The following is a 27,249-nucleotide window of genomic DNA, read 5'->3' as shown; positions in this document are numbered from 1 at the left end:
TCAATTATTTTACTAGGAAAAGCACTGTGCTTTTAATTTGAGGGAAGCTTTGCATAACTGAGAGAATCCTTATTAAAGAAACCCTCTCGTGTGTACAGCATTGCATTTGTTTCCTTACATATCTGCTTGTGTAATTACTCACGGGTATTTTTAAAAGTGGCTCAATGTTTCTTTTGCTGCATTAGAAACAACCAGATTTATTTTCTGGTATGTTGAGAATTAACTCTGCTTTCTTCCCTTTTCCTCTGCCCCCACTGGAAAAAGAGAGAATGTAAAAAAGAAGAAAGGATTTGCATTGTAGTTGTGATTGGCACAGGCTGTGAATGAGAGGTCATTTCATGTGGCTGTTTCTTTTCAAGCGTTCCTTTTTCATGCACACTGTATTCAGGCTTGAAGCATTCTTTCTTTTCAAAGCTTCTCTCTGTGTCTTTCTTTCCCCTTCCTTTATTTTTCATCTCTTTTCTTTACTTTTGCTGTCTTTTCATTCTGTTTCTCTCCACCCCCTTGGGGCTCCATTCTTTCTCTACTCCTTCCTCTATTCAGTTCCTTTTTTCTTTTTGCATCTTTTTTGAATAGCTCTTCTATTTTCAGAGAGGAAAGGGAGTGAGTAGAAGAGAAGTCGTTTCAGCAAAGAGGAACTTGAAAGTCTTTCCCTGTTTATTTCACTTAAAAGCAAAACTTGTTTTTCCAGGGAGAGATTGGTATTAGGGGTCTTTTAAAGTGAACCTACTAAGACCGTAGTGCCGGCTTGGTTAGTCCTGGGATAGTTTTGTCCTCTCTCCCTCTCTCAAAATAACAAAAAACAAAGTCTGTCCCCAAATTGTTTACAAATGATGAGAACTCCATGGAAATACTTTATGGTCTGTAGATTTGTTGGGGCTCTGCCTTGCTCCCTGCTCAGTTTGAAATGTGGTGTTTGGTGTTAAGACTGGGCTCGGAAGAGGAACAACTGACTCCCCATCCCCCCCACCTCCGCTTGCTGACTCTTCCCCCTCTGACACTGGATCAATTAGTTAAATTTTAATTGTTGATTTTCTCATCAAGGCTCATGCACCAAGAGGTGGTGAGAGGGACGCTTTATCAATGAGAAAAGAGAGCGCTCTAGGCATGATCCGGAGGCATTCCTGCTGCAGTGCAGGAAGTGGGCTGCTCTGCAGTGACAAAGGCTTGAGACGACGAGACCAGGTTTCCTTGGTCTCTACACTGGGAACGTTCCACTGAGGAACGTGGGCTGTGGAAGGTTTTATCCTGTTCTCTGAGCTGTGAGTTGCTGTCTGAAGCACACGCTGTCCATCTGATCTGGAAAGACAGACTCTTCAGTCTGACGGACACAAGGCTTTAGAATGAGGGGATCTCCACAGCTTGGTTAGGTGGCCATGTTCTAGCGGGGTAACACAGAGCAAGTGGCATCGTGCACGTCGGAAGGGTGGCAGTGGAACGCCTTAGATCTAAATAGACAGCGTTGCTGTATCCGTGTTGGTCCCAGGATGTTCGAGATGCCTGAAGGAGAGCTCTGTGTGGCTCAGAAGCGTCTCTCTCTCTCTCTCTCTCCCCAACAGACGTTGGTCCCATAAAAGATACGTCCTCACCCACCTTGTCTCTTGGATTTAAAAGTAAGAGACTTGAGTACCCGGACAAGTTGGTCACCATTTAGTAACACTTCATTAGACGCATTCTGGCAGAACACCATCAATATTGACTCCGTTTTTTTAAATCTCAAGACCATCTCCATTGCCATCTCTTGGCTTTCATCCCTGCCGTGCTGTTCGCTGAGCAGTGGTCAGTGGTGTGGTACAGTGCTCATTCTCCCGGGTGGAGAGCGCTCACTTCCCAGCCGTTGATGCTTTTGCTGTAAGCAGGGCTTGAAGTAACAGGAGGTTCTGTTTAGCCACTAGGACTGTGCCCGACCTAGTCTGTGCATTGGCTGGGCACAAACCTCAACCTGGATCTTACCTGCAGTTGTCTAGATTATGCAGCTACCAGGAGCTTTCACCTAGTTTTCACTTGGAGCAGAACTGGGGTGGGAGGAAGGTTGATAATGGCTGATTCAGGCTGTCGAAATGTAAGGAGCTGATTTGTTTGCACCGAGCAGCAGAACGTCAAGCAAGTCCGCTACAAGGCAAGTGACAGTTCCCAAACACTCTGCAGGTGTTGCCAAGCGAGAGTGTTCTTCAGAACAATAACCATGAGCAAAGGTTGGTGTTTCCGTGGTGACTGCCCTTGGGATCCCACATTCCTGTGGGTGGGAGAAAACAGGAAAAGCTGAACCGATGAAGGAATCTGTTGGGTTGAGCAGGGAGGATCAGCGGGGTGCCCTGTGGTAATGTGCTAGTTACCGGCATACCGGTCCCGTCTGCGTGGTTAAGTGGGGAAACCTTTGAAGAAATCTTGTAGTATTTGGGTGGGCTGTCTCCCACGTGTAGATGAGGAAACTGGGGCAGCCCTGGGCAGAGGCAGAGCACTGGCTGGGGAAGGAATGGAGGGTTTGAGTTGGCCCCATCTGTCCACAACAGCACGGGGTGGAGCCATTTTACCTTCTGCGGATGACGCATGTGATGAACTGTTCTAATGACATGGTTGCTGTACAGCTCAGATCAGAGGTGGGCAAACTACAGTACGTGGGCCGCATCCGGCCCCCCCCGGGAGCGGGGTCAGTAGCTTGCCCTGCTCTGCCTATCCACCACTCCCATGTGTTCTGGTGGGACCTGCATGAGGGCACACGTTACTGCGGCTGCACAACCCAAATGCGCCATCAGAGCCTGGAATGTGCAAGCCCACGTGCCTGCTCCTTGTTGGCTTAGGTGACTCTCTGTGTGAGTAGTGTTAATTTTCCATTGTTGAGGCTAAAACCAAGAGTAGTTGGCCAGGGAGTGCATTGTTCACATTAATCAAACAGGGCGTGGAAAGGAGGTAAGTTTGGTTTAATTATTGTAATACTTTTATGATGGTATATTTATAATCATAAGTAAGGTTTAATGTTTATTTCCACTAAAATGTATCTTTATTTAATAAAGTTTATTTGAATATCTCTGAATTGTTAATTTCGTGAGCATTCGTAGCCCACCATACAATTCCCATACCCAGATGTGGCCGTCAGGCCAGAAAGTTTGCCCATCTCTGGCTTAGACAGTGCTGGTCAACTGAGAGTGATTATGCAGTGCTGAGTCAGCCCCAGCCCCTCACAGCTTCTCCACTTCCTGAAGGATGCTGTTTTCCATCCATCCGTGGTTCCGTTTCTGTGACGTGGAGGGCCAAGGTGCTAGCAAGTACAGTCAGTTCTCTGTATTTGTTTTCATCCCTCCCCCTCCCCCCCGACCCCACCCCAGCCCACCCCAAACTTTGTTTTTCCTGTTTTGGATTGCTTTAGATACAGATGGCAATTCAGGAATGGCCTGGGACACACGCACCCTTTGGATAGAACCCCCACCTTGCAGCGTGGTCTGGGGGCGGGGGCTTGCTGATTTTATGCCTATACTGTACGGGCATAAAAACCCGGTCACTGAGGTTGAGATTAGAAAAAGGTGGGGGGGAAAGGAGGAGTTTTCTGTGAGGGAGGGTCTGGTAAAGTAGGGGTGTGTTTGCAAGGCTGGTTTATGTGGTGAAAGTAAGGCCAAGTGAAGGTCCTTTGCCATGTATCTAGACCAGAAGGATATGGAGCAATAAATGACTGCGCACAATTTTAGATATTTATACCCGTTTATTGGATCCTGGACTTCTCGTAGTAGCAATAAGTGAAATGGAAATTCTCTTTCCCCTTTGCTTCCTTGAGGGTGTGGGAATAGAGGGCATGCCTGCGAGCCTGAGGATGGAGGTCTGTATTTTAGGCAGGCAGGCAGGGTGCGTGTTTGAGGTTAAAACCAATTGATTCTGACATCTGTAGGGGGTCTGAACGGTGCAGATGGCTTGCAAGAACGGTTGGAGCTGAATTGGTGGCATGGTGGCTAATGAAGTTGGTTTTTGTGTTTTTTGGGGGGGGGTTAAGTGATGTTCAGATAATTGTAACCCAAAGACTGAGAGGGGACGTTGGAAGAGATGAAAAGCGAGAGAGAAAGCAAGCAAAGGACAGAGAGGTTTGGAATAGAGAAGAAGATTAGGAGATAGATGAAAGAGAAAAAAGAAAGATAAGAGAGAGAGAGACAGAACAGATCCACAGAGCTGAGATAGGTGTTGCTAGGGAAACAGAAAGAATGAGAGAGCAAGAGAGAAATAGAGAGGAGACAAGGACGGAAGATACTGGGGGTGGGGGAACAAAAGATTTAAAGACAATGAATGTTTGGTAAAGGAGGGGGAGTGAATTCTGAACAGTAAAGGGAAATGAGGGGGGAAGTTCTGGGTCAACTAGCAAAAAGAAACTTGAATATTTTCCCCTGGGATGCCACAAGAGTATTTTGGATCACTGCTCCATTCCCCTGGAGGGGAATTACTTTGGCTTATGCTACCCCTCGTACACTGACCCCTCAGGAGCTTAATTTCCATAGTCTGAAACATTTCTCCTCCGGTCCAAGAAGGCTTTCTTTGGAAACTGGATGCTACATTGGGGCCACACTCGGTAAAGCACAGGAGTGTGCAAATGAACAAGGAACTCAGAATTCGGGGTGATAGGGAGGTGCCGTGTGTGTCTTTTCCAGATGATTGTCTGCGGGCACATTTCAGATGATAAAAAATAAAATTGAGCTGAACGTGAATCTTTTCTTTAGAAGTGAAGGTTTTGTTACTGGGGCAGGGGAAGGTGAAGAATCCAGTAGAGATGGAAACCGATGGCTGGGTACAGTACTGCTGTGGCAAGGGAATTTTGTGTCTTTGCTATCTAGCTAAGCTTTGGTCTCTCCACCATAGGAATCGGTGAGCTAGCCAGACTGCCACATGTGTAATTTCATGTTCTGGGAACAGGCAAGCTAAAGCAAGTGACCTAGCTTCACCGGGTACATCTACACTGCAGAGAGAAACCCACGGCACCAAGTCTTAGAGCCCAGATCAATTGACATGGGCTTGGGCTGCAGGGATAAAAATAGCCATGTAGATGTTTCCACTTGGGTTGGAGCCCAGGCTCCAAGACCCTCCCCCTCACCAGGTTACGCCCAAGTAGGATGTCTGCCTGTTTTAGCCTCAGCCCTAGCCCCGCAAGCCCAAGTCAGTCAGACTCAGTGCAGTAGGTTTCCCTGGGCAGTGTCGGCTTGCCCAGAGACACTGCTGCAGCCCCTGGGTTGGACCGCAACAGTTCCACTGAGTGTGTGCGCAAGTCTGGAGACTGGAGGGGCAATAAAAGCTTTCTTCTCTTCCCCCATCCCCCCTTGTGCCTCACCGATGGGCCTCGCCCAGATCTGGAGCAATGACGTCGTTATGGCTTGAAATTGCTCCTTCTATTGCTCCTTATTCCCACAGCAGCATCCTGTTTTGACACCAACACTGTCCAGTCACTGAGCAGTAGCGTGTGTCTGGGGTTTGCAGGTCAGATTCCCAACTGAGGAGAAATCAGTGGTTGGGCAGAGTCTGGGCATGTTTTAATCGTAGACACACACCAGTTCTGGGACAGAGATTGCTAAGCAGCACACAGGACAATTTCTTCTTTCAGGAATCTTCATCTAGTACCAATGCCCCAGTCCCTGAGAACAACTCTGCTTTAAGAATTGGAGACCAAGGCAGAAAGCAAGCTGCTCCTCTGCTGTGTCTCAGCTCCCACTCCCTAGAACTACTGCCTCCGGACAGAATCCTGCATAGCTCAAAAACTACAGATACAGCACATCTTCCCAACACTGAGCACTTGCTCATACACTAAGAAAAAGAACTTGGAATACTGCCAGAAAGAAAGAAAGAATACAGATTTATCAGAACTCATTGCCTAATCAGGTCTGCTATCTAAGAAGATTTATGAAAGACACATACAAGCAATAAAGAAAAATCCCAGTTATCAAAACACAGAGCAGAAGGAACCATCTATCCTTGAGTTTGAGGACCTGGCATGAACTTGTGCCCTTAGATAAATAGAAAAGTGAACAAGAACAGTTTTAAAAAAATTATCTGTGTAGGATGCATAAGCAGGCTTACAAATCATTCCCATACACGCATTTGAAATGCAATAGTAATGGTTTCAAAACTGAGCTTTTCACGTTTTTTGTTTTGTTTTGTTTTTTTGTTTTTGTTTAGAGAAACATTACGTTATTCTGTAGGCAGGGTATTGGAGGATGAACCTCCTTATGTCACCAGGAACTGTTGCTACACGTTTTAAAAAACAAACAAACACCTTGACAATTATGTCTTCAGTAGGCTTGCTTTGGTCTGTTAATGAGTAAACTTGTTAACATTAAAAAACCTGTCATATGTAACCTTTTTTGCAAGTAAGTGTGTTGTGTCGGGGAGGAAGCTAACCAAGTATCTGTTTGTCCATTTTCTGTATACATACTCAATGTTACAGAAAAACCAGCCTCCTGTATTTTTGGGAACCATTCCTCTAGTTTTGGAGAAGTGTTTTTTCTTTTGCAGTGTGAGGTTGCTAATAGTCTAGTGACTATGAAAAGACAAGCTATGAGCTCTTTGGAATGTAACCATTTCAGCTTGGAATCCCCACCAGAATTGCCAAAAGATCATTCAGTAGTAAACATCCAACAGTGTATCGTGGTCTGGTTGCATCACAGTATTTACTAGCTGAGCGTGACCACCATGTGGACATAAAATCACCTCTTTCCCCAACACCTATCCCTACCCAACCGGTGTGTATTTTTAATCTTGCTGTGTAAGGTGCCACTGAAACGGTATCTGGTGTCCCCATCATACTGCAGTTGTGGTTGGTAACTCGCCTTCCAGATCCTTTTATCACAATGTCATCCTGCTATTCCCTTGTCAGGAAATTTGCCAAAGGCTGAAGTTAGTTTTGTTGTTTCCTTATCCTCCAGAAGCAATTGATTTTATTAAGGTTAACGTTCTCTGCAAAACAGTTACCTAAGAAGTTGAAATACATAATGCCTAACTTGAAGACATTGGTGCCATGGGAGACCAATTAAATTAGGTTCTGATTTCTTTAAAAAGAAAAAAATTATTTGCTAAGCAGCTGGCCAGTTATACAAATTCCCTTCCTCTTCCATTCTTTACAACACCAGCTCCTAGTGTAGGTCAGTCTGGTTTATTTACAATGGGTAGGTATCACTGGTCACGGAAAAGGATTATCTCTAGTTCTGTCCCGAAGGCAGAGAAGAGCTTTTGCCAGAGGGTGGGTACAAGTTTCTGGAAGGCGTCTCGCAGTAAATGCAAGTACAGCAGTTTATCACCACTTTCTTGCTCAGTGAAGACCCAGGACTTGGCTCCCCTACTGCTAAAGTCAATGTAACTATGTCACTCAGGGTGTGAAAAAACCCACCCCTCTTGAGCGACATAAGTGACGTCGACTCAAAGCGGTGTCTGCATTGCGCAGTCGGTGGGAGACGCTCTCCCGCCGACATCACTTTCGCCTCTGGTGGTGGTGGAGTAATCCAGCGACGGGGGAGTGCTCTCCCCTCAACAGAGCGCGTCTCAACCAGATGCGCTGCCGATGTAGTGTGTCTGGTGAGGACCAGCCCCACGTTAGGCTGGGTTAGAGCGCCCCGTTGGCTTGACAGGCCTGTATAATGTTTGGAACAGCTAGTCCACGCTGCTTCATAGGTCTGTGTTAAGTAGCCACACTCATCCCATCTTTTGTGTTCCATCTACATCCCAACAGTCTCGGTATCCTGCTAGAGTTCTGTTTGGGGTGATTTATAGGAAGATTCTGAACCAGATAGACATCCTAGGCAAAGCATTCATTCTGGCCCCAATTTACCGAAGTACTTAAGCACATGTGTAACTTAATTGTACTGCAATATTAGATTAACAATCCTCCGAAAGGTGTCCTGGCCAATGCAGAGTGAAAAGGAGACAGCAGCTCAACCCTGTGGACTCTCACAGGCTGGTATATCGAGTGGGAATCTGTTTAAGGAAATAGGGGCTAGAGGAAAACAAGGACCTGTTGAGTAACGTTGAGAGACCAACCAAGAGTAGGAGCACTAGATGATGCAATCGGGCAGATGAGCCTTGATTTATAAACTTGGTAAGGAAGAATTTATTCCACATACCCTGCCCTTACCCAATCCCACAGATCAAATGGCGTGAGGTTCAGGCCAAACTTCTCCTTACCACAGACAGAGATGGGTCAAATTTTTCTAAAAGTAGCCACTCCCTTTGATGTCTTCATTTTCGGGGTGCTCACCTTGAGATCCTCAAGGGCTTTTTTCCATAGATGCTGCCATTGACTTCAGCTGTAATGGTGGGAGCTTCAGCACTTCTGAAACACCCAGGAACCTAAAGCCCGCGATGGACTTTTGTAGGACTGTCAGCTCCAAACTTTCATTGGGTTGACTAAGGCTGCTCTGGAACACAAGTGATTTAACTGCCAACCTGGCACTGGTAGAGCAGCCACCTGGGACTGCAAGCGGGGTGGGACAGAAGGATTTCAGCTGAGAGGAAGGGCTAGGTGAAACAGTCACTTAGAACAATGGAGTGCGGGGCGGGGAATGTGAAGTGTCCAGAAGTAAATGAATCTCTCTCCAGCACAGAATGTGTGTGCTGGCATCTAGCAAGGAATACACCTGAGGTTATAAAGAGACCAGTGTGTGTGTATTTAAAACAAAAAAAGTGTGGGAAAGAAAGGGAGACATCAGATTCCAGGTACAGGTGAGAACTGATACATTGAATGATTAAAAATAAAATGGCAACAAATAAAACCTATATAAGAAACAATGCAAATGTGTAGTGAACAGATCAGAAAGGAGATATTTAAGGAGATGGCTGAGAAGAGGCATTTTAAACACAAGAGGCACATTGATTGAGGAAACATTTAATTTTTAGCAGTCTTTACAAAGAAGAGCAGGGAAGAGATGTCAACTCCAGGCACAGGCTATTTCCCAGAAGAGGGAGAAGAAAGACCCAAGCAAATAGCCACACAAGAACAGGAAATGAGAGCCTCTGCAGGCCCCAATGGCGTCCATGCCAGGATTGCGAAGGAAGAGACCAAGAAACAGAGTGCCTTCAGCCAGTACATTCAGAAACTTTGGAAACCAAGAAGATCCTGATGAGAGGACAGTGAAACGCACACTCATGGATTCTAGAGAAGATGCAGGCGCCTTCCAGACATGTAAGTGTGGCTTCAGCTGAAGGGAAGACGATACAAGAAACGTTACCCAGAGTGGAATGGGAAGCGTCTCGGTAAGTAAGTGGCCGATGACCAGGAAGACCGGGGAAGCATGTGAACGTTAAAGGTTTTGGTGTAGCACCATAAAAGCTCCATCCAAGGATCCATAAGTGTGGCCTAGAGGAAGAACTTCTGTATCTGAACTGATGACAAGCGGACTGGGCTCCATAGCCTAGGCAGAGGGGACGGGAGGGAGGGAGGGAGCTGCAGTGCCACACAGGTTAATATTGCAGCAAATGTCATGCCTGTGCTGTACCAGTGATTGGGAGAAGGAAGGGTAAGCTGGGGGGAGGGGGGAGTGGGGGACCAGAGAGTGGTGGGGATGGGGGTGCAACATGCCAGCAGCAACAAGGCAGGAAGATGATTTTTTGCAGCAGCATTCTGAATGGTTGCAAAGGGGAACTAGAGCCCTGTGTCAAGGCCAGAGGAGAAGGTTGGTATAGTCAAGATGTAAGCTGATGCGGGGGGGCTAGACAAGAGTTTAATTTGTGTGGATGGCAAGGAAAGGCCAGGTCTTGGAGAGAGCGGCCTGAAGAAGCACCATGGCCCAGGCACAGCCTGGATGTGTGGGCTAGAGCAATCAGGAACCGATGAAGCTGAGATTCAGGCCCTGAATGGAAGGGGGTTGGGAAAGGTGCCGGGGGGAGAAGAACATCAAGAACTCAATTTGGAGCTTTCTAAGTAGAGATCCCCTTTAGGACTCGTTAGACAGACTGACCCCACTGGCTAGAGCTCGGCTTAGTGCGGGCAAGCGCTGGGCAAGACGCCGTGCGAAGCAGAGTCCCTGCGGCCGCTCCTCTGTTCTGACCAGCATTCGTGCAGTTCGGTGCTGAGCTCTGGCAGTGCTCGTGGAGCCACCACTTCAACTGGGGGCCGTGTCTGAGTAGGCTTGTTCTAGCGGCTTTGTGCTGGGATTGCAGCACTAACCGCATTTGTACTTGGTGGCGCTAAGGAAGGTTTGAAGTCCGATCTCTGCGGCTGAAAGGCTGCTGTCCTGACCCAGCACTTTGCCACCATATAAGCTGAGGGGGAGATATCCGAACGGTCAAACTGCTGAAAAGAGCCATTCCCAGGCTTCCATCTGGGCGCAGAATCGAGACAGTTGCACAAAAAGGAAACTTAAAAGTGAGGAAGTGAAACAACAACGTTTGTCTGATTCCCCATTTCTCCCCCTGTGAAGTGTGTGTAGAAAACCTCTCTGCAGGTTGCTTCCCTTGTCTGAGTGGCTAACACTGTAGTTGTCTTGCTCTGCTCCCTCACCTGTCACCTTGCGGGTGACGGCTTGGACGGGTGTCCTAGAAAAGTCCAAAGGACTGAATTGTGCGCACACAAGCAAGGTTTTTGGGTCCGTTCTGCACGTCCTGGGGAGCCATGTCCTGACAGTGTCAGGAGGTAGGAATCCCGAATTGTTCTGTGCTGAAGGGTTTTGTTAGTCATTGGTCCTGTTATGAGAAGCATGGGTGAGTGTGTCATTCACTTTCCTCCTCCTCCTGTCTTTAGGCTGTCCCAGTGCCTCTGCGCCCCTGCAGCCACAGAGGGAAAGGATCGCTCCCATAGAACTGGAGAAAGAGGGGACCCAGCAGGTTCTCTAGTTCATACTCCCTCCTTCCCCCAGCCCTGGAGAATGGTGCAGGATTGTCCCCTGCCCTCTATTCTCTAGGACTGTCCCAGTTCTGAATGTGTCGCTTTGCATAACCCTTCCTGTGCACGCCAGCATTCGCCCAGTGGCACCAGGAGCAGTGGGAAGCTGAATCGGGTGTAATGGCTGGAGTCAGTTTAAAGCTGCGGCTGGGAAAAGCCTGTCTGTGATGGTTACCAGGTTGGCAGGAATCTCTCCCTTGTGTGCACTGGAAGGGGCCAGAGTCCTCTGCTCGTGTGATCCTGGCCAAGGCCGGGGACGAGCCTGTAAGGGGGAGGCGGGTTGGTCCGCTACGCCTCAGATCAGGATTTCAATTGTTCTCCAGACAATAAGGCCAGATTATCACAGGGAATTGGTTTCCCCTCTCAAAATCATTTCAAATTCCTCCTTGCAAAACTGGGGAAGAGAACTCTGGCTCCCCACCCCTGCTAGTCTCGGGCCATGCAAAGGGGAACCTAGTGCCTGCTTTTAGCTCCATCACTTTCGTTGAGAATTGTATAGACTAGCTTCTTCAGGCCAGTTCTCCAGATTCTTTTCCTCCCAGGAAATGCCTTGGTTTTGCACTTCTCGTCATTCCAATCCCTCTCTCTGCACTCCGCTTCTGGCACCGATATCTGGAGACCCTGCCTCCTGTGTGCATGCTGGGAGGGAGTTCTGCGATGATTGACAAACAGATTAATGGGGCGGGGGGAGCTGGATTCTGTCGGCTCCTAGCAATACTGGCAGGAGGTATGGGTGGTGGTGGTGGTGGTGGTTTTTACTTGATGGCCGATGTGTCTGTGGGGCGTAAGGGCGTAATCTGCTGAGTGAAACACCAAGCTGAGCGCGAACCAAGGAAACTGCACATGTGGCAATGATAATCTGATGTTTGATATTCAGTAGTTTCCAAACTTTAAGGATCATGGCTTTGGAAACGCCACCCGGACAGGAGAAGATGGAGAAGTATCTACAATACAGAGATCAGTCCTGAAGTAGCTAGATGGTCTAAAAGGTGATGCCGTTGTGCTGGGGACCTGTGTTTGGTTCCTCCCTAGCCTGGCAAGTGTCGGGCGGTGCTGCAGGGGGGACACGCACTCTCGTGGAAGCGGGTGTCTTGCTTTCTTTGATTCCTTTGTCTGAGTAGAGAGCAGGACTGGTGGCTTCCAAGCGTGTCTGGCCCTCTTGAAGGGCAGGGCAATTGGCTGCGATATGGGGAGCTAGAGGGTTTCCTTGGGGGTCCACAAGTAACATGATCCAAGAGGTTCAGTTGCCTAAGTGGTCAGCTGGGTGGTGGATTGTACAGCTGGTGAGGAAAGCGTGGGAGTGGGGAAGGAAAGGTGGGTCTCTGGCAATCTCCGTTCACTTTCCCTGTGCCTGCATTGCTCAGGTGCCCTGTTCCCTGATGCTCTGTGCTCTCCACACACGCTGCCTGGTTGTCTCTGGAGCAGCAGCTGAACTGGCCAGGTGCTGTAGGTCCCAGGTTGTGCTGTCGCTGGGAGCCAGCAGCACTCTGATGCCCTGAGATCTAGAGCCGGTAGCATCACCCTTGTGTCAGGCCCAAGGGCTGTGACCCCTGCGGTAGCTGCAGTGTCCGAACCTTCTGTCAGGAGACATTGGGGACGTTTTGCTCTGTCCAGCTGGCGGGATATTGCTGATGTGACCTAGTCTGGAGTCCTCTGACCAGCGCTGTCAGTGGGCACTGGTGGGTCAGAGAATGGGTATCCTTCACTCCCGGGGGCCTAGAGGCCAGATTTTGCATTGTGGGTCTGCAGGAACTTCCTTCACTTTGGAGGAGTTACTCTGGATTTACCCCAGGGTCAGTCAGAGCAGACCCTGGCCAAGAAGCCTAGGGGGACGGTAACGTACTGCATACCCCACAGTCCCTGCTTTCCAGCTGCTCGCTTCTCCTTCCTTCTCTCCTCACTGTCTGCCTTCCCCCTCCCCCATCTCTCTCCTTCCTCCTTCCATCGCTCCCCATCCCCCTTTTCTCTCTTTCTCTTTCTCTCTCTCCTGTCTCCCATCCCCCCTCTCCTCTCTTTGTTTCTCTGCCTCCACTCTCTCCCTGCCCCTCCTTCTCTCTGTCTCTTCTTTCTTTCTCTGTTTTTGTCTGGCTTTCTTTTCTCTGCACTGGCCACCCTCCCCCACCCCAGGGTAAGACTTTAAATTCTTCCCAGGCAGCTACATCTGTGTAAGACGTTCCCTCCTCACCAAACCCTGAACATGAGGAAAGGCTGACATTGCTCTGTTCACATATTGCCTTTGGTAGTAGAGTAAAGGAGGCTTGGTGAATCCTTGCTCTGGGCTTGCTTTGTGTCCTCTAGCTCGCCAGCTCTGCATTTCCTTCTTTCCTCTTACACATACTAGAGGAACAGGCGCTCTGGAGGAATTCTGACTGACGTGTAGCAGTGCCCAGCTGTCCTTTGGAGAGAGCAGTAGCCAGACTTAGTCTAGAGACTGACCAGGTATGTTTGATGCTCTATTTAACCTTTTGCAGGGACCCTGAGCTACAGATGTGCACGTGCTAGGGTGCGTCAAAAGGCTGCTCCTTCCAGATGTGGCACCGTGCAAACAGCTTGCTGTGGTGCACTGCGAAGAGGGAAGATCTTGTCTGTAAATCAGGGCACAGGCTGACTAGCTCTCTGGGTCAGAGCAGCAGAACTTAGGAATGGGTCAGTCGTTTCCCCAAACGTTAACGAAGCTGTCTCAGCACTGGAGTGATGTTTGACTCCGCCTGCCTGGTTCTAAGGAACAAGTGAGTGGCTCACATGGTGTGAGCTGAAAGTGTTAGAAGGAAGTGGGTTCTGCACTGCTGCAGTACACCAGAGCCATGCTGGCCTGCGGGCTTCCTGCCCTGGGCTGGGACAGACCTTGGACCTGCCTCTGTAGCTCCCAGCCACTCTCTTGAGTCTAGCTCAGTTTGGCTAGAACCTCTCCCCGGCTTAAACAAAGTCCCTCTCCTGATTTGTACCCAGTGGGAGCCCCCACACATGCACCCCATTCCCTGCACCTTTCCTTTATCTTCTTGCCAATGCTGGTATGGCTCCGAATGGGCCCTGTGACTCGCTAGTGCTTGGAGCGGGTGATCATATCCTTCCTCCTGCACGGCTTTGGGACGGCACTGCACTGGGGGTCTGCTTGAATTCGTGTCCCCGGGTCTAGCTGGTGGAACAGCACCCCCTTCTGTTGGGCACCGTCTCCTTGCTTAGAAAATGCCTAATACTTCAGACAGGTTAGCTACATGCTTAGAAGCACATGCTAATTGTAACAGGTGCAGCGAATGCCAGGGTGCCGTTGTGCTGTCCCACCTCAGGGGAGATGCCCCTCCACATACCTGCAGCAACGTCTCCTAGGGCAGCTGCATGAAACAGGAGAGATAATATCTGTTGTTGGACCAACTCCTGTTGGTGAGAGAGAAACGCTTCCTCGGGTCTGGGAAAGGTACTCCACCTCACAGCTAAATACAAGGAGAAACAGATTGTTTAGCGTAAGTAGTTAACACATTTCAAGGTGAAGTGGCCTGTTAACACCCCTCCAGTCTTGGGGGGGTGGGAGGGGAGAGCGAGCTGCGGGGTGGTTGTAGTTAATTGGGTTACAGATTGTCGTAATAAGCCATAAATCCAGTGTCTCTATTCAGTCCATGATTTTTAGTGTTTAGCAAAGTTATGAATTTAAGCTCCCTGGCTCATATTTTGCCAGGTGTTTGTGCAGGTTTCCGTTGCGAGTGAGGACAGACAGGTGAGACAGTGATTGCTTTGTGAAAAGTGCTCACCCACAGGTGACAGGGTGTTTGTCTTGTATCATTTTTCAGTATGAGCTCACTGGAGAGCGTCATGTTGTCTGATTTCACCCACACAGTTGTTCTGGGGCATTTAGTGCCCTGGATGGGATACACCCCATGTTGTGATGGGCATTTGTAGGACCAGGGAACTCGAAAGGTGTCATGGGGGATGCTGATCATCGTAGCAGTGCAGCTGTGTCTGCAGGTTTTGCATCTGTTGTGGCAGGGTCTGGTGCTGCTTTGAGTTGGTGGATCCTGGTCTGTGGGGAGCTGGCTTCTGCTGACGAGCTTGGAGAGTTGTTTGAAAGCCAGAAGAGGGGGTTCTAGAGAAGTTCCCAGGCTGGGGGTTCTACTCTCTGTTTCCTAGTTCAAAAGAAGAAGGGTGAGGGGCACCCCATCCTGCATCTTCAATTCAACATGTTTGTCGATTTGGGTTCAGGAAGGTGAGACTGGCATCCAGGGCGCATAATTCCATATGGTGACGCACCCCTCAGATTCCTCGTGGGAAAGTCTCTCTGCCAATACAGAGTGCTCTCCCTCGGCCTCTCCATGACCCCAGGGTGTTCGCCGAGTGCTGGGCGGTCATGGCTGGACCCCTTAGAAGGCAAGGAGCAAACCCCACAGGCGCGTTCCAGGACTGAGGGCCCTTCGGCTGGCATGTGTAGGCATTCTGCCAGGTCTTCAGTGTGCCACAGGACAAGAACTCCCTGCCAACACCGTGATGCGCTATAGCAACACGCATTGGGGGCTCGCATGCCACCACTGTGTCAGGAGGCGATCTCACAGGCACTGGTGCAGCAATCGCCAAGTCTCCGGAGTAGCTCTTCACTTCCTCAATCTGCAGAACACCTCAGCCAGCACCATCAAGTCATGCTAGGATCCGTTCTCCACGACACCCCGCTGTAACCCTGCGGCACATCCCACCTGACCGAGGAGTGGCACAGGTTCTGCTCTGTCAGGGCAGTCGGTCCTGCTCTCCGTCGGACCCCTTTCTGGTTCCATGGGCCTGAGGTGCATGTACGCCTGCCCGGCTGTTCCCCTGGTATCGAGACTCCTCAGGACGATCAAACAAGACCCAGCTCTGGTGACTGTGGCAGCCCCGGCTTGGCCCAAGCAGTTTTGGTACTTTGACCTCGTGAACCAGTCCCTATGGCCCCCGTCAGGCAGACTCTTGCAGTGCGAGGCAAAAGGCCTGGCCCTACACCCAGACCCTGTTCCCAGCTCAAGCTGGAAGGACTCCAGTTTGCTCACCTTTGCTGCGCACAGCAGCGTAGCTAGTGGGGTGCAGGGGAAGCAGCCGCTTCCCCTCAGCACGTTTTCAAAAAGCGGCGCGCCTGCCGGCCAGCAGGCAAGGGGGGGCAGCACGGCTGGAGGAGCCATGGGGAGGGGGCGGCACGACCGGAGGAGCGAGGGGGGGTGCAGCAGGGCGGCCCGTAGCCAATGGGCCGGGGTGGCAGGCGCGGCCAGAGGAGGCAGAGCGGGGGGGGGGGGGGGGAGCGCAGCATGGCCGGCAGCCGTGGCTGGAGGAGCAAGGGGGGGCGCAGCACGGCCGGCAGCCAAAGGGGGGGCGGCAGAGCCGGAGGAGCCAGCCAAGGGGGGGCGCGGAGCGTCCGGAGGAGGAGCCAAGGGGGGGTATGGCCAGAGGAGGGGGTGCCTTTTTTTATGTTTGCTCCCCCTGCTCTTAGATCCTGGCTACGCCACTGGCTGCGCCGTGGAAGAGGTTCTCTAGCTGAGCTGTGGAGAAATGGGCGTCTCCCCTTTCTGAAGCCCCACTCACTGCCGTCCTCAACTGCCTGCTTGCCTGAAGGCAGGTGGGGCTCTGTCAGTTCAGAGTGCTCCGGACTCTGCTCACCCCCTCTGGGGGAAGGCCGCAGTCTCCTGCCACCTAACCATCGCCAGGATCCTCAAGAGGCTTATTCGTGGCTTCCCGCAGGCCAGGCCCATCTTCCTTGGGCGGAGGGGGGCTCCAAATCTGACAGCCGCTTGGGCAGCACTGCCCCACAGCCATTAGTCCAGCAGATGCCGAGCCCCCCCTGCAGGACATGGGTCCCTGCATGTGAGCCGCCAGAGGTGGGATATGTGTGGACAGTTGCTCAAAGACCAGTTACTTACTTACCCTGTGGTAACAGGTTGGTTGAGACGTGTTGTCTACGTGTGTTCCATGACCCACCCTCCTTCCCCACTACTGCAGAGGCCTTGCCAATCGGGGTCCTGTTTAGCAAAGAAACTGGGGAGCAGTTGCAGCCACCTGGCCCCTTAACTTTCAGTTATGGGGTGCTGGAGGGACCTGGGGCGCAGGCAGAGACCCAGTGGATAGTGCTACGCAAGAAGATTCTGGTCTCGGAAACCTGGGGCACATGTGGGTGACACGTCTCGAAGAACCAGGCATGCTGTAGGGCAGGGAACCATTTGCTCCAGACTCAGATGAGGAAGGTGTAGGGGGTGCTCGTATTAGTGCTGTTTTATATATTGGGCTGGGTTGGGGTTGAGCTGAAGAGAGTTGATTGAAGGTCTGACAGGTCTGTTTCCCAGCCTACCTGAGGGTTGGCCTCTCTTGCTGGCTGGCTCTTTTCTGTCTCTGGCTGTCTCCTCCTCTCCCCATCTGACGCGTTGCTTTGTTTGGCCTTCTCCCTCTTTAACTACTTCTCAGCCACTGTCTCCTGCAGCCTGAATCCCTAAGGAATGCTGCTGCAGAATGCGAACCGAGATTTGTGGATCTGAATGCAAAGCAAACCGCCCCCAAAGGTGTCTAATCTGCCCCACATCTTTCCTCTGCCGCAGAGTCTCCGTATTTCACTGTCCCAGGTGCCTGGACTTGCATATGGCAGTCATGAAATTACTGGCTAGCAGCCTCCTTCAGTCTTTTCAGCTGTAAGTGCTGTGTAGGGGTGGCTGCTCGAAGAAGGTTCCCGTCCCTGTTTGGATGATGAAGTGGATGTAAGCAAGGCCAGGGTGCTGTCAAACTCCCTTCAAACTCTTTGCCGCTTCAGGTGAAATTCATCCGCAGCTTACTTGCCTTGGTCCAAATGTACCAGCCTCACAGCTGCTCTGGAGACTAGCAGCACGTACGTCTCCGATGGCAGACTTTGGGTCCCGGGTTCGTGAACGCTGTCTGTGGGTTCTGAGCATACGTGCGCAGGCAGGCCTGCGCAGGCCCTGGGCCCGACCGAGGGAGGAGAGGTGCTGCATGTTGGACTCGGAAGCTAGTTTAGAGAGAGCTCTGGGACCATGGCAGTCCGAGCACACAGGCAGCTTGTCTGTCCCCCTGGATAGTCAAAATGTACTTTTTAAACTGTATGTTGAACCTTCTGTATTGGTTTGAAGGCAGCTGAATTCCTGAGTAGTGATTTTTAGTTAAGCTTTGGGGAGAGAAGAGGGACACATACGTCTGGGGGGAGGATGGGGACGGGGGGCGGAGGGGAGCAATGAAAGAAGATGGATGCACGTGAAGCTAAAAAGCGAAAATCCCATCCTGAGTGGGTTGGTCCCGTTGTGAGCGCCTCTCTCCTGCTCCGAATCCTTCCTCCTCCCTGCCTGTGGAGCTGGGCTCTACACATCTCTTCTCTCTAGTGCTCACGGAACAGCACAAGCAACAGCAGTGTCAGCTCCTCGGCTGCAGTGGGAACAGGATCGGGCCCTAAGCAGGGTCCCATTCAGGGCCGTGGCCTCTAGCAAGGTGAACTTGAGACTGGGCTACATTTCTAGCAGACTTGGGACCGTCCTTGCAGAATGCCGCTGAGTCCCCTGGGGCGCTTTGTAAAGCGGCTCCTCTAGTGTGATTTCGCATAGCACCGCACCCAGAATCTCACCCGTCCTTTCTGCCCGAGCCCATCGCTCCTGGCTGAGCTAGAGCGCCGTTTTAGAAAGGCATCAATCTGGATTTAAAGCCTTTGTGCTGGAGAATCCTTAGGGAAGTGCCTCTGGGGCTAATTCCTCTCCCTGGTTAAAAAGCAGCATCTTATTCCTAGTCTGTCTAGTTTCAGCTCCCAGCCATGGGACCTTGTTCTGCCTTTTCCAGCTCGATTAAAGAGCCCTCTGCTATCAGAAATCTCCTTCCTACGTGGGCATTTAAAGAGCCTGAGCAAGTCACCTCTTCGCCTTCTCTGGGCTACGCTAGACTGAGTGTCTTCACTCGCTGTATGGCAGGTTTCCAGTCCTCAGATCATTCTCACTCGCTCACTTTTGAGCCCTCTCCAAGTGTGAACGCCGGACCTGGAGCCTGTATCTAGTGATGGGCTCACTAATGTTGCAGGCAGAGGTCAACGCCACTGTCCGGCTCTTCCTTAATATTCCTCTGCATATTCAAGCATCCAGGTACTGGGTTTGCTCTCTTAGCTGCAGCATTGCACTGAGAGCTCGTGTTCACTTGGTTAGCTCCCGTTACGCCTTCTCGGTGCCCTGCATTCCAGCATACTGCCTCCCGTCTTGTAAGCGTGACCTCTGGTCTTTGGGCCGAGATGTATGTCTGTGTTAAAACACAGGTTGCTCAAATGAGCCCCATTTACCAAGCAATCCAGGTCAGCCTGTATAACTGGCCTGTCCCTGTCATTATTTACCACTCTTGTCATCTGCCGATTTGACAAGCAGTTACTGTATAACTTCTTCCGTCTCTCGGATAAAGAGACAGACTAGTGCTGAGCTGGGAGCGGATCCCCACAGGGCCCCACTAGAAACCTCAATATTGAAATTTTTGTTTCTATTTTTTTGTTGGGGGGGGGGGGGGACCAAGCCAACGTACGTTGTCAGCAGCGTCACTTTTATCACCCAAACCAGGCGTCGGCAACCTTTCAGCAGTGGTGTGCCGAGTCTTCATTTATTCACTCTAATGTAAGGTTTCACGTGCCAGTAATACATTTTAACATTTTTAGACGGTCTCTTTCTATAAGTCTATAATATATAACTAAACTATTGTTGTATGTAAAGTAAATAAGGTTTTTAAAATGTTTAAGAAGCTTCATATTAAATTAAAATGCAGAGCCCGCGTGCCATAGGCTGCCTACCCCTGACCCAAACTGTAATCTCCTCAAAAATGAGAGTTTGACGAGACCCTATTTTCCAATAAAAACCCAGTGACTGGCATGAATTATGCTGCCATCATGTAATTCTTTGACTGCCCCTCCTCTGTATCAGCCTTTCCACGAGTGTGCTCAGAACCGACACCCGGCTGGTGGCCTGCCGTTATCCACAGCAGCCATTTTACCTTCTTTGGAATATTGGCATATCCACTTTTCCCCCAGTCCTCTAGAACCTGCCCAATGTTCCCAGATTCATCAGAGAGCCCCTGGGTCAGTTTTACCAGGAAGTCTGGAGGTCAGGGCATGGGACAAGGGCTCAGAAGATCTGGGTTCAGTGCCAGGCCTTGCCACAGATAGACTGACCTGCCTAAGCTCACACAGGATGTCTCTGGGCCTCAGAGGTCCCCTCTGTCTGATGTGGCTCACAGCCCTGCCCTGCCTGCAGGGGCATTGGGAGCATACTTGGAGAGAGATCAGACACTTTAGTATAGTACAGGGGCCATGTGAGTGTGGTGTCTTTGTGGCCCACTGGGTGCTGTCTTGCTGTATCTCAGCCACTCGTACCCTTAGAAGTACCCTGTCTTTATTTTACTAATTTCAGAAGCACTTCTGGTTATTGTAATTAGCTCTATGACCCTCTCTTTGTCTTCAGTTCAGTAGTTACCAATGTGCAGCCAGCACAGGCCCTGGACGTGCAGCCGAGGGGAAGGAAACCAGAGAAAATATAAACCAGTGAACTTCCCTTAAAACCAGGCCCAGTCCTTGCTGGGGACACTCTGGCCCCAGGGAGAGGGGCAGTTAATGAGGCCGAAGGGAAAGGGGAGGCCCCCAGCCTGGGGGTGGAGAGGGCTCCAAGGAAACAGGCTGAAAAGCTAGAGCGAGTAGAGACAACATCTGCCACCGAGCAAGAGAGGCAGCAGCAACCTGGGCGGCCTGGCTCCTGTACGAGAGTCCTGCCTGGGAGTGCTGCCCTTCTGCACCAGCCCCTCGGCCCCCGGGGGAGGAACATGCAGGGGAACCCCTAGTACGTTCTGCTTGGGCCTCATCCGTCTGGAACACCAGGTGCACCGGGGCTCCCCGGCCCTGGCAGTGTCGTGTTCCCCTCGCCCTGCCTTGCGGGAGAAAGGAACGTAAGGCAGCTCACAAACCGTTCACACGTTTAGCTTTCTTGACCCTTCCTTGAAACCTGCCCTGGGGTCCCCTTTCAGAATGAGGTGTTACGGGGCTGTGGGGAAGCTGAGGTTTTACTGCATCTCAGATGATGGCTTGGTTCATTATTCCTCTCCCACCCCGCACTGGAAACCCAGCACGCCGACAGCTCCATCAGGCGGAGCTGGCACAGAGCGTTAATGAAAGGTTGCGCTGGGGTTCGAGAGAGACCCAAAGGACTCAGCTTGTCCCAGGGACTGCTCCCTCTTGGGCCTACAGCTTAGCGCAGGCTTTGATGTTTCCGAGGGGCTCAGCGCCACAGCACCTGGAGTGGAGCGCTCAGCACCTCTGAAAATCCGGCCCCGGTGTTCCAAGTTGGGCACCCAGAATCAGTGCTCACTCTTGAGAACGTTGGTCTCTGCGTTAGCGAAGCTGCTGTCCCAGAGCAGTGATCGGGGCGTGGCTGCTAGCCAGCACCTCTGTGCTGCCGCCCCCAATGACCCCAGACTGGCTTCTCTGCCTGGGCTTGTGGGGTGGGATGCGGCTCTTACAAAGGCTAACGAGCCCTTCTCTCTGTTCCTGCAGCCATGACCGCCTAGCCGTGGGGTGAGATGGAACGCTTCACCGACTCTGGAACTCAAACGGATGCGGTGGTGGTGCTGTCCCTGGCCCAGGCCGCTGTCTTGGGCTTGGTGTCCGAGAACGAGTTCTTCGGCGCAACCATCAGCCCCGGAGGCTTCTTTCCAGGGCTAGGAAATGAGCTTGCAGACACGGCCACGGTGGAACCGGAGGATCCGGAAGGCGCTTACAGGCTGCAGAAGGAAGGCTGCGTCCCAGCCGAGGCGCCGGAGGAGGAGGGGCTGGAGGCAGAGACTCCATTTGAAAAACATACCCGGAGGAGGAAGCGGCCTCCGGTGAGGCTGGTGCCCAAGGTCAAGTATGAAAACCCTGCGGGTGCGGAGGAGGAGGGGGCGTACGAAGTGTCCGTCCCTGGCGACAGCAAGGAGGAGACGCAGAACAGCCACCCGCCCAGCCTCGAGGAGTCGGGCTGTGAGAAGACCGTGCAGAGCAGTGCCATGAAGATGATTGACCTGAGTGCTTTTGGCAGGAAGCCCCGGCGACTGCGGCATCTGCGCAGACACGTGCGGCAGGACGTGGGCCTGGGGAGTTACGACCCCGTCCAGGTTGGTTACGCTGAGGCCAGCGTGGCCGGGGCTCCGGCAAGCACCGGGCCAGAGGCCCTCGGAAGCGAGTGCAGCTTCGAGGCGAACGCTGCGTCTCTGGAGGCGCCCATGCCCGAGTCGCCGGAGCAGGGGAAGAGCGAGCAGGGCTTTGCGTGGCAGGAGCCAGCGGATTTTGACGCAGACGCAGCTGGAGTTCACACGGAGCGCAATAAAAAAGCCCAGCTGGACCGGCTGGACATCAACGTGCAGATCGACGACTCCTACCTGGTGGAGGCCGGGGACCGCCAGAAGCGCTGGCAGTGCCGCATGTGCGAGAAATCCTACACCTCCAAGTACAACCTGGTGACGCACATCCTGGGCCACAACGGCATCAAGCCCCACTCCTGCCCGCACTGCGGCAAGCCCTTCAAGCAGCCCAGCCACCTGCAGACGCACCTCCTGACGCACCAGGGCACGCGGCCGCACAAGTGCGACGTGTGCAGCAAAGCCTTCACGCAGACCAGCCACCTGAAGCGGCACATGCTGCTGCACAGCGACATCAAGCCGTACAGCTGCCACTTCTGCGGGCGGGGCTTCGCCTACCCCAGCGAGCTGAAGGCCCACGAGGTGAAGCATGAGAACGGGCGCTGCCACGTGTGCGTGGAGTGTGGGCTGGACTTCTCCACGCTGACGCAGCTCAAGCGCCACCTCTCCACGCACCAGGGGCCCACGCTCTACCAGTGCCTGGAGTGCAGCAAGTCCTTCCACTACCGCAGCCAGCTGCAGAACCACATGCTGAAGCACCAGAACGTCCGGCCCTTCGTCTGCACCGAGTGCGGCATGGAATTCAGCCAGATCCACCACCTCAAGCAGCACTCGCTCACGCACAAGGTGCGAGCAGCCGCTGAGCCCGAGGGCTTTCCCTGCCCCAGAGAGCAGGGGTGGGACCGGGGGAGGGGACGATTTCAGTTCCTTAGAGCTTTGACTGTCCCCACTGGGGGTCAGGATTAAGCAGGATCTAGCCCTTCGAGCTGGCTGTTGGTTTGCGTTGATGACTCACTTGTTGGTAGGACAAAAGGACATCTGAGTTTCCAGGGGCCTGTGTGACCTCCTTTCCCTTGGGGGGGGCTCTGGGATCTGCCTTCCTTGCTTGTGGGGCGGGGACAGTGCAATATGGGTGCTGTGCGGCTGGCCGGCCACTCTGTCACTCTGACCTTGGCCTGAGACTGGGGTGTTTTCTGCCTCTTAGGGGGAGCAATTCTCCCAGCTCAGCCCATGTGCAAAGCAGAATGCAACACCCCTGGTCTTGGTCTTAGAGACCAGTCAGCCCTCTCATTCACAGTGCCCCTTCCCCAGAGGGTGGCCGGGTCTGCCCACGGGGCTCAGGCATGGCGTAGCAGTCTGCATTCTGCCCCGGCCATGCCCTGTCCCCTGGAATGGACCAGGAGCTTCCAGCCAGCTGGGGCACCTGCAGCCCAGGCCCGAAGGGAATGGTTCTTACTCTCCTGCCAAAAGAGGTGCCGAATGCACCCAGAGGCACTTCCTGCTGTGCTGAGGGGGAGCCAGGAGTAAAGGGGGGTGTGGGCAGAAGGATTCCCCACACAGGCTCTCCAGCCCCTGGGCTCAGCTCGCAGGGAAGGCGGCTGGGCTTTGGGGGGATCCCTGTGTCTGTTTCTGCAGAAGGCAAGGAAGGCTGGGGCGGGTGAGGAAACAGGAAAGATTTTGAAGGAGGTGCAGACAAGTTGGTTGCACTGACCCTTTGTTCCTTATGCTCTGTGTCCTGTACAGCAGTTTATCTCAGGAGCAGAGACACGTCCTTAGATCCCCCCGTCTCTGCTCCGTGCTCCTCACGGTCGCTGAGGGAGACTGATGTGCCGCTGAACGTGCCTGAGCTGGCCAGAGGCGTTCTTGTACTCCATGCAGGGAGCCTGCCGTTCAATGGACTAGGAGGGGGGGCCCCTCCCTGCAGTCCGTTGAGCTGGTCCCCACTAAATAGGCACGCTCAAATTCAGACAGTTCGCTTCAATTTGTGTGGTATTCGTCAGTGTGCTCCCGTTGTGCTCACGTTTCCTGTGACCCTTTCAGGGTGTGAAAGAATTCAAGTGTGAGGTGTGTGGGCGTGAGTTCACCCTGCAGGCCAACATGAAGCGGCACATGCTCATACACACCAGCGTCCGTCCATACCAGTGTCACATCTGCTTCAAGACCTTCGTGCAGAAGCAGACCCTCAAGACCCATATGATCGTGCACTCGCCAGTGAAGCCATTCAAATGCAAGGTACCCTCCAAAATCCTTCTGGGGCGTGGCCCCTTCCTTGGGGCTGACGCCCATGCTTCACCTCTGCAGTGCACCAGCCAAACTGGGCTAAGGTGACCAGTGCCCCCCCAGTCGCAGCACCAAACAGTTCAGCCTGGCTTGCAGTCTCTGCTCCGGAGTAGCGGGGCCGCAGCTCTGCACTGGGGCCTGGCCGCAAAGCTGGGCGGGGAGTTTGAAGTGCACATGCCCGTTGAGCCCCTCACTTTCATGAGCACTAAAAGTCACCCCCAGTCTCGCCAGCCCGGTGGGGGCGGAGGGATGAGACTAGTTCAGGTCTATGTGGAAAAGACGGGGCTTGCTGGGAAGCCCAGACCCTTAAGGCAGCCGGCGGCGGGGGCAGGAGGGGGTGATACCACGTGCAGCGACGGGGATGGGGCTGGGCTAATTGGTGGCCTGTTGTTCCCAGGTTTGTGGGAAGTCCTTCAATCGCATGTACAACCTGCTAGGACACATGCACCTGCACGCAGGGAGCAAACCCTTCAAATGCCCCTACTGCTCCAGCAAGTTCAACCTGAAAGGCAACCTGAGCCGGCACATGAAGGTCAAACACGGGGTCATGGACATCAGCCTGGACAGCCAAGGTGGGTGTGGCGGCCTGCGGGGGCTCCTGGCCGGGAGGGGAATCCAGCATTGACGGGGCACCCGGGAAGAATGGCCAAACCCTGCACGACGGCTCCCTCTGCAGGTGCCTTTTGGAGCCTGCGGGTCCCGTTCTAACCTAGGCTCCTGGTCCCCTGCTGTCCGCTAGCCCTCCTGTGTGTGTGTGTGTGTGTGTGTGTGTGTGTGTGTGTGTGTGTGTCACACACACACACACACACACTCTCTCTCTCTCTCCTGGGGGCTGCCCCACACGTGTCCCTGCAGCACAGAGGCTGTCAGGTGGAAGCCGGCAGTTCGAGCAGCTGGTTGGGGGCAGTTGAGGCTTCTGGTAGTATCAAAGGTGCATCTCCGCCTTCCCCTGCCTTTGGCTGGGGCTGAGGTGACTGTTAGGGGATGGAATTCTGTATTCCCAGCCTCTGGCCCTCCCTCCCTCCCCCAGGGAGGGCGAGATGCTTTAGCTGGCTGGTTCTGCTCAAGCGCTCTGCAGTGAAATAGCGAACGATGTTGCCATTTACTGGTCAGTATTAGTGTTCAGACTCTAGCCTCCAGCAGGAACAAGGAGCTGCAGCTCGGAGCTGTTGTTCCAAGCTGACTGCAGCCTCCCTCCAGGGGCTGTGCCTGGGCCATGGGTTCTCGTCTAGTGCTGTACGCCCGTTAACGAAAGCAGAGATTCTGCTGAAAAAACATCGGCATGGCCCCAGAAGTGCATTGTACCTGGGGTGCTGGCCCGTGTCGATTGCTGTAGTCGCTCTGCACCAGAGACAGCAGCACACCATGGGGCAGCCCCTGTCCCACTGGGCGTGTGAGCCAGCTGATTGCCTGGCTGAATGGCCGAATGTCTGGCACTCGGGCACAGTGTTACGAAGTCTGAAGCCTGGGCCCCAGAGTGCAAAGCCATCTCCCACTGTCAGCTGCACCACTGCACTGCCACTGCTCCAGGGCCTTGAAAAGACCTTGCAGGTGTGGGTCAGGGGCTGCCTCCTTTGCACCCCTTTCCTGGCAGACCAGCTCTGGACAGGCATGACAGCCTCCCCCTCCCTGGTTGTCTGCCAACGTGTGAGCCCCACCTGCCAGGAGCATCAGAGACGGTTGTCTAGCTCCCCAGCCTGCCGTGCGGTCCTGGGGGTTTGGGGCCAGCTCTCCAAGGTAGGTGGGTGCCAGAAACGCCCTGCCTATGGCTGTGCTGCTGGGCCGTGCTCGCTCCGCCTCGCGCACGGCCGCCCTGTCCTGCTCCGTCCCAGCGTGTCACGTTGTTCCTAGATCCCATGATGGAACTGACCGGGGCAGAGCACACGGAGCTGGACGCCCAGCAGGAAATGGAGGAGTACGACGAGGAGAACGCCTATGACTACGCAGGGGTGGGCAACCCCCCGGACGAGAACGCCCTGACGGAGCAGGCCATGAAGGAAATGGCCTATTACAACATGTTGTAGCTGAGACGGGGGCCAGGCCCAGCCAGGTGCAGGGCCGTGAGAGGGAGTGACATGGGGAAAAGAAGCTCCTGTCCCCCGTTGCAGCATCCAGAACCAAAAGCCAGGCTCAGTGGGGCCTGCCCCCTGGCGCTCGGCTGAGCCCAGGGAAGCTGATGCTCCATGGTGAAGGAGGAAATGGTGAAGGCTCTGAGCCCTGACAGTGCCAGGCTGGAGCTGGGCTGCAGGAAGTGGTCGCCTTTAGCCACTGGCTCCTGGGGCTGTCCAGGCTCCAGTGAGACTGGGCCTGCCTCTCACCTGGGCCATCCCCTCTCAGGACCCCTTTTTGTGCCGCCCCTCGCCTGGGGGAAGAGCAGAGAGCCCCGTGTTCATTCCTGCCTGTTCAGGCACTGGACCGGCCTGCAGTCTCCGCTGTGCAGGGGGAGCATAGTGCTCAGGCCGCGGCACCGGGAGGGAGCGCTGGCTCCTGGGCTCCACCCCGGCGTGCACTGGAAGAGATGCTCTCTGGCCGCCATACTTGAAGCCCCAGGTAGGGAAAGGCTTGGTCCAGAACCTGCTGAGCATTAATTATTCTACCTCCTCCCTAGTCTGCTGTGGTGGGGACTGCAGCCCAATCCTGGCTCGGAGACACTTGGACTCAGCCCGCAGCCAGTCCCACTTTATCCCCCGCTCAGCTCTGCAGCCGCCCCCCACCCCAGGAAGCAGCCATGCGTGGGAGGAGGGCTCTCTTGCTCTCCTCCCTTTGCCCACACTGGGGCCAGGAACACTTGCTCTGGCATCCCCCAGGAGCGGGAGGGAGAGCTGGAGCCGGCCCTGTACACAGAGAATATTTTCTTATCAACCCCGGGGGAGGCTCGGGGCTGGGCACTGTGTTAAAGGACAGACCTGTACAAAGCTGAGAAATGGTGGTATTTTGAAAGTAATTTATTTTTTTCAGATGCGCTGAGCGGTTAAAGGATAAATCCAGCCACCTTCCTTTGTAAA

At 53.2% G+C, this 27,249-nt stretch overlaps 1 protein-coding gene across 3 annotated transcripts in view; it reads left to right on the top strand.

Annotated features, from left to right (window-relative positions):
* The window catches only part of ZNF710 (zinc finger protein 710), a 43,338-nt gene extending 16,089 nt beyond the window's left edge, over positions 1-27,249 (top strand). For 2 of the 3 annotated variants that reach the window (XM_024107189.3, XM_005300658.4), the window contains exons 2-5: positions 21,342-22,810; positions 24,005-24,196; positions 24,642-24,816; positions 26,096-27,249. In XM_024107189.3, coding sequence (XP_023962957.1) covers positions 21,368-22,810; positions 24,005-24,196; positions 24,642-24,816; positions 26,096-26,268 — 1,983 coding nt within the window. In that variant the 5' untranslated portion in view covers positions 21,342-21,367 and the 3' untranslated portion in view covers positions 26,269-27,249. Of the gene's footprint in view, positions 1-13,178; positions 13,277-21,341; positions 22,811-24,004; positions 24,197-24,641; positions 24,817-26,095 lie in introns of all 3 variants that reach the window. The other variant, XM_065559093.1, reaches the window with a different exon arrangement.

The sequence above is a fragment of the Chrysemys picta genome, chromosome 10, assembly GCF_011386835.1.
Source record: "Chrysemys picta bellii isolate R12L10 chromosome 10, ASM1138683v2, whole genome shotgun sequence".
Taxonomy (NCBI): domain Eukaryota; kingdom Metazoa; phylum Chordata; order Testudines; family Emydidae; genus Chrysemys; species Chrysemys picta.
This window is presented reverse-complemented; position numbering and strand designations above follow the sequence as displayed.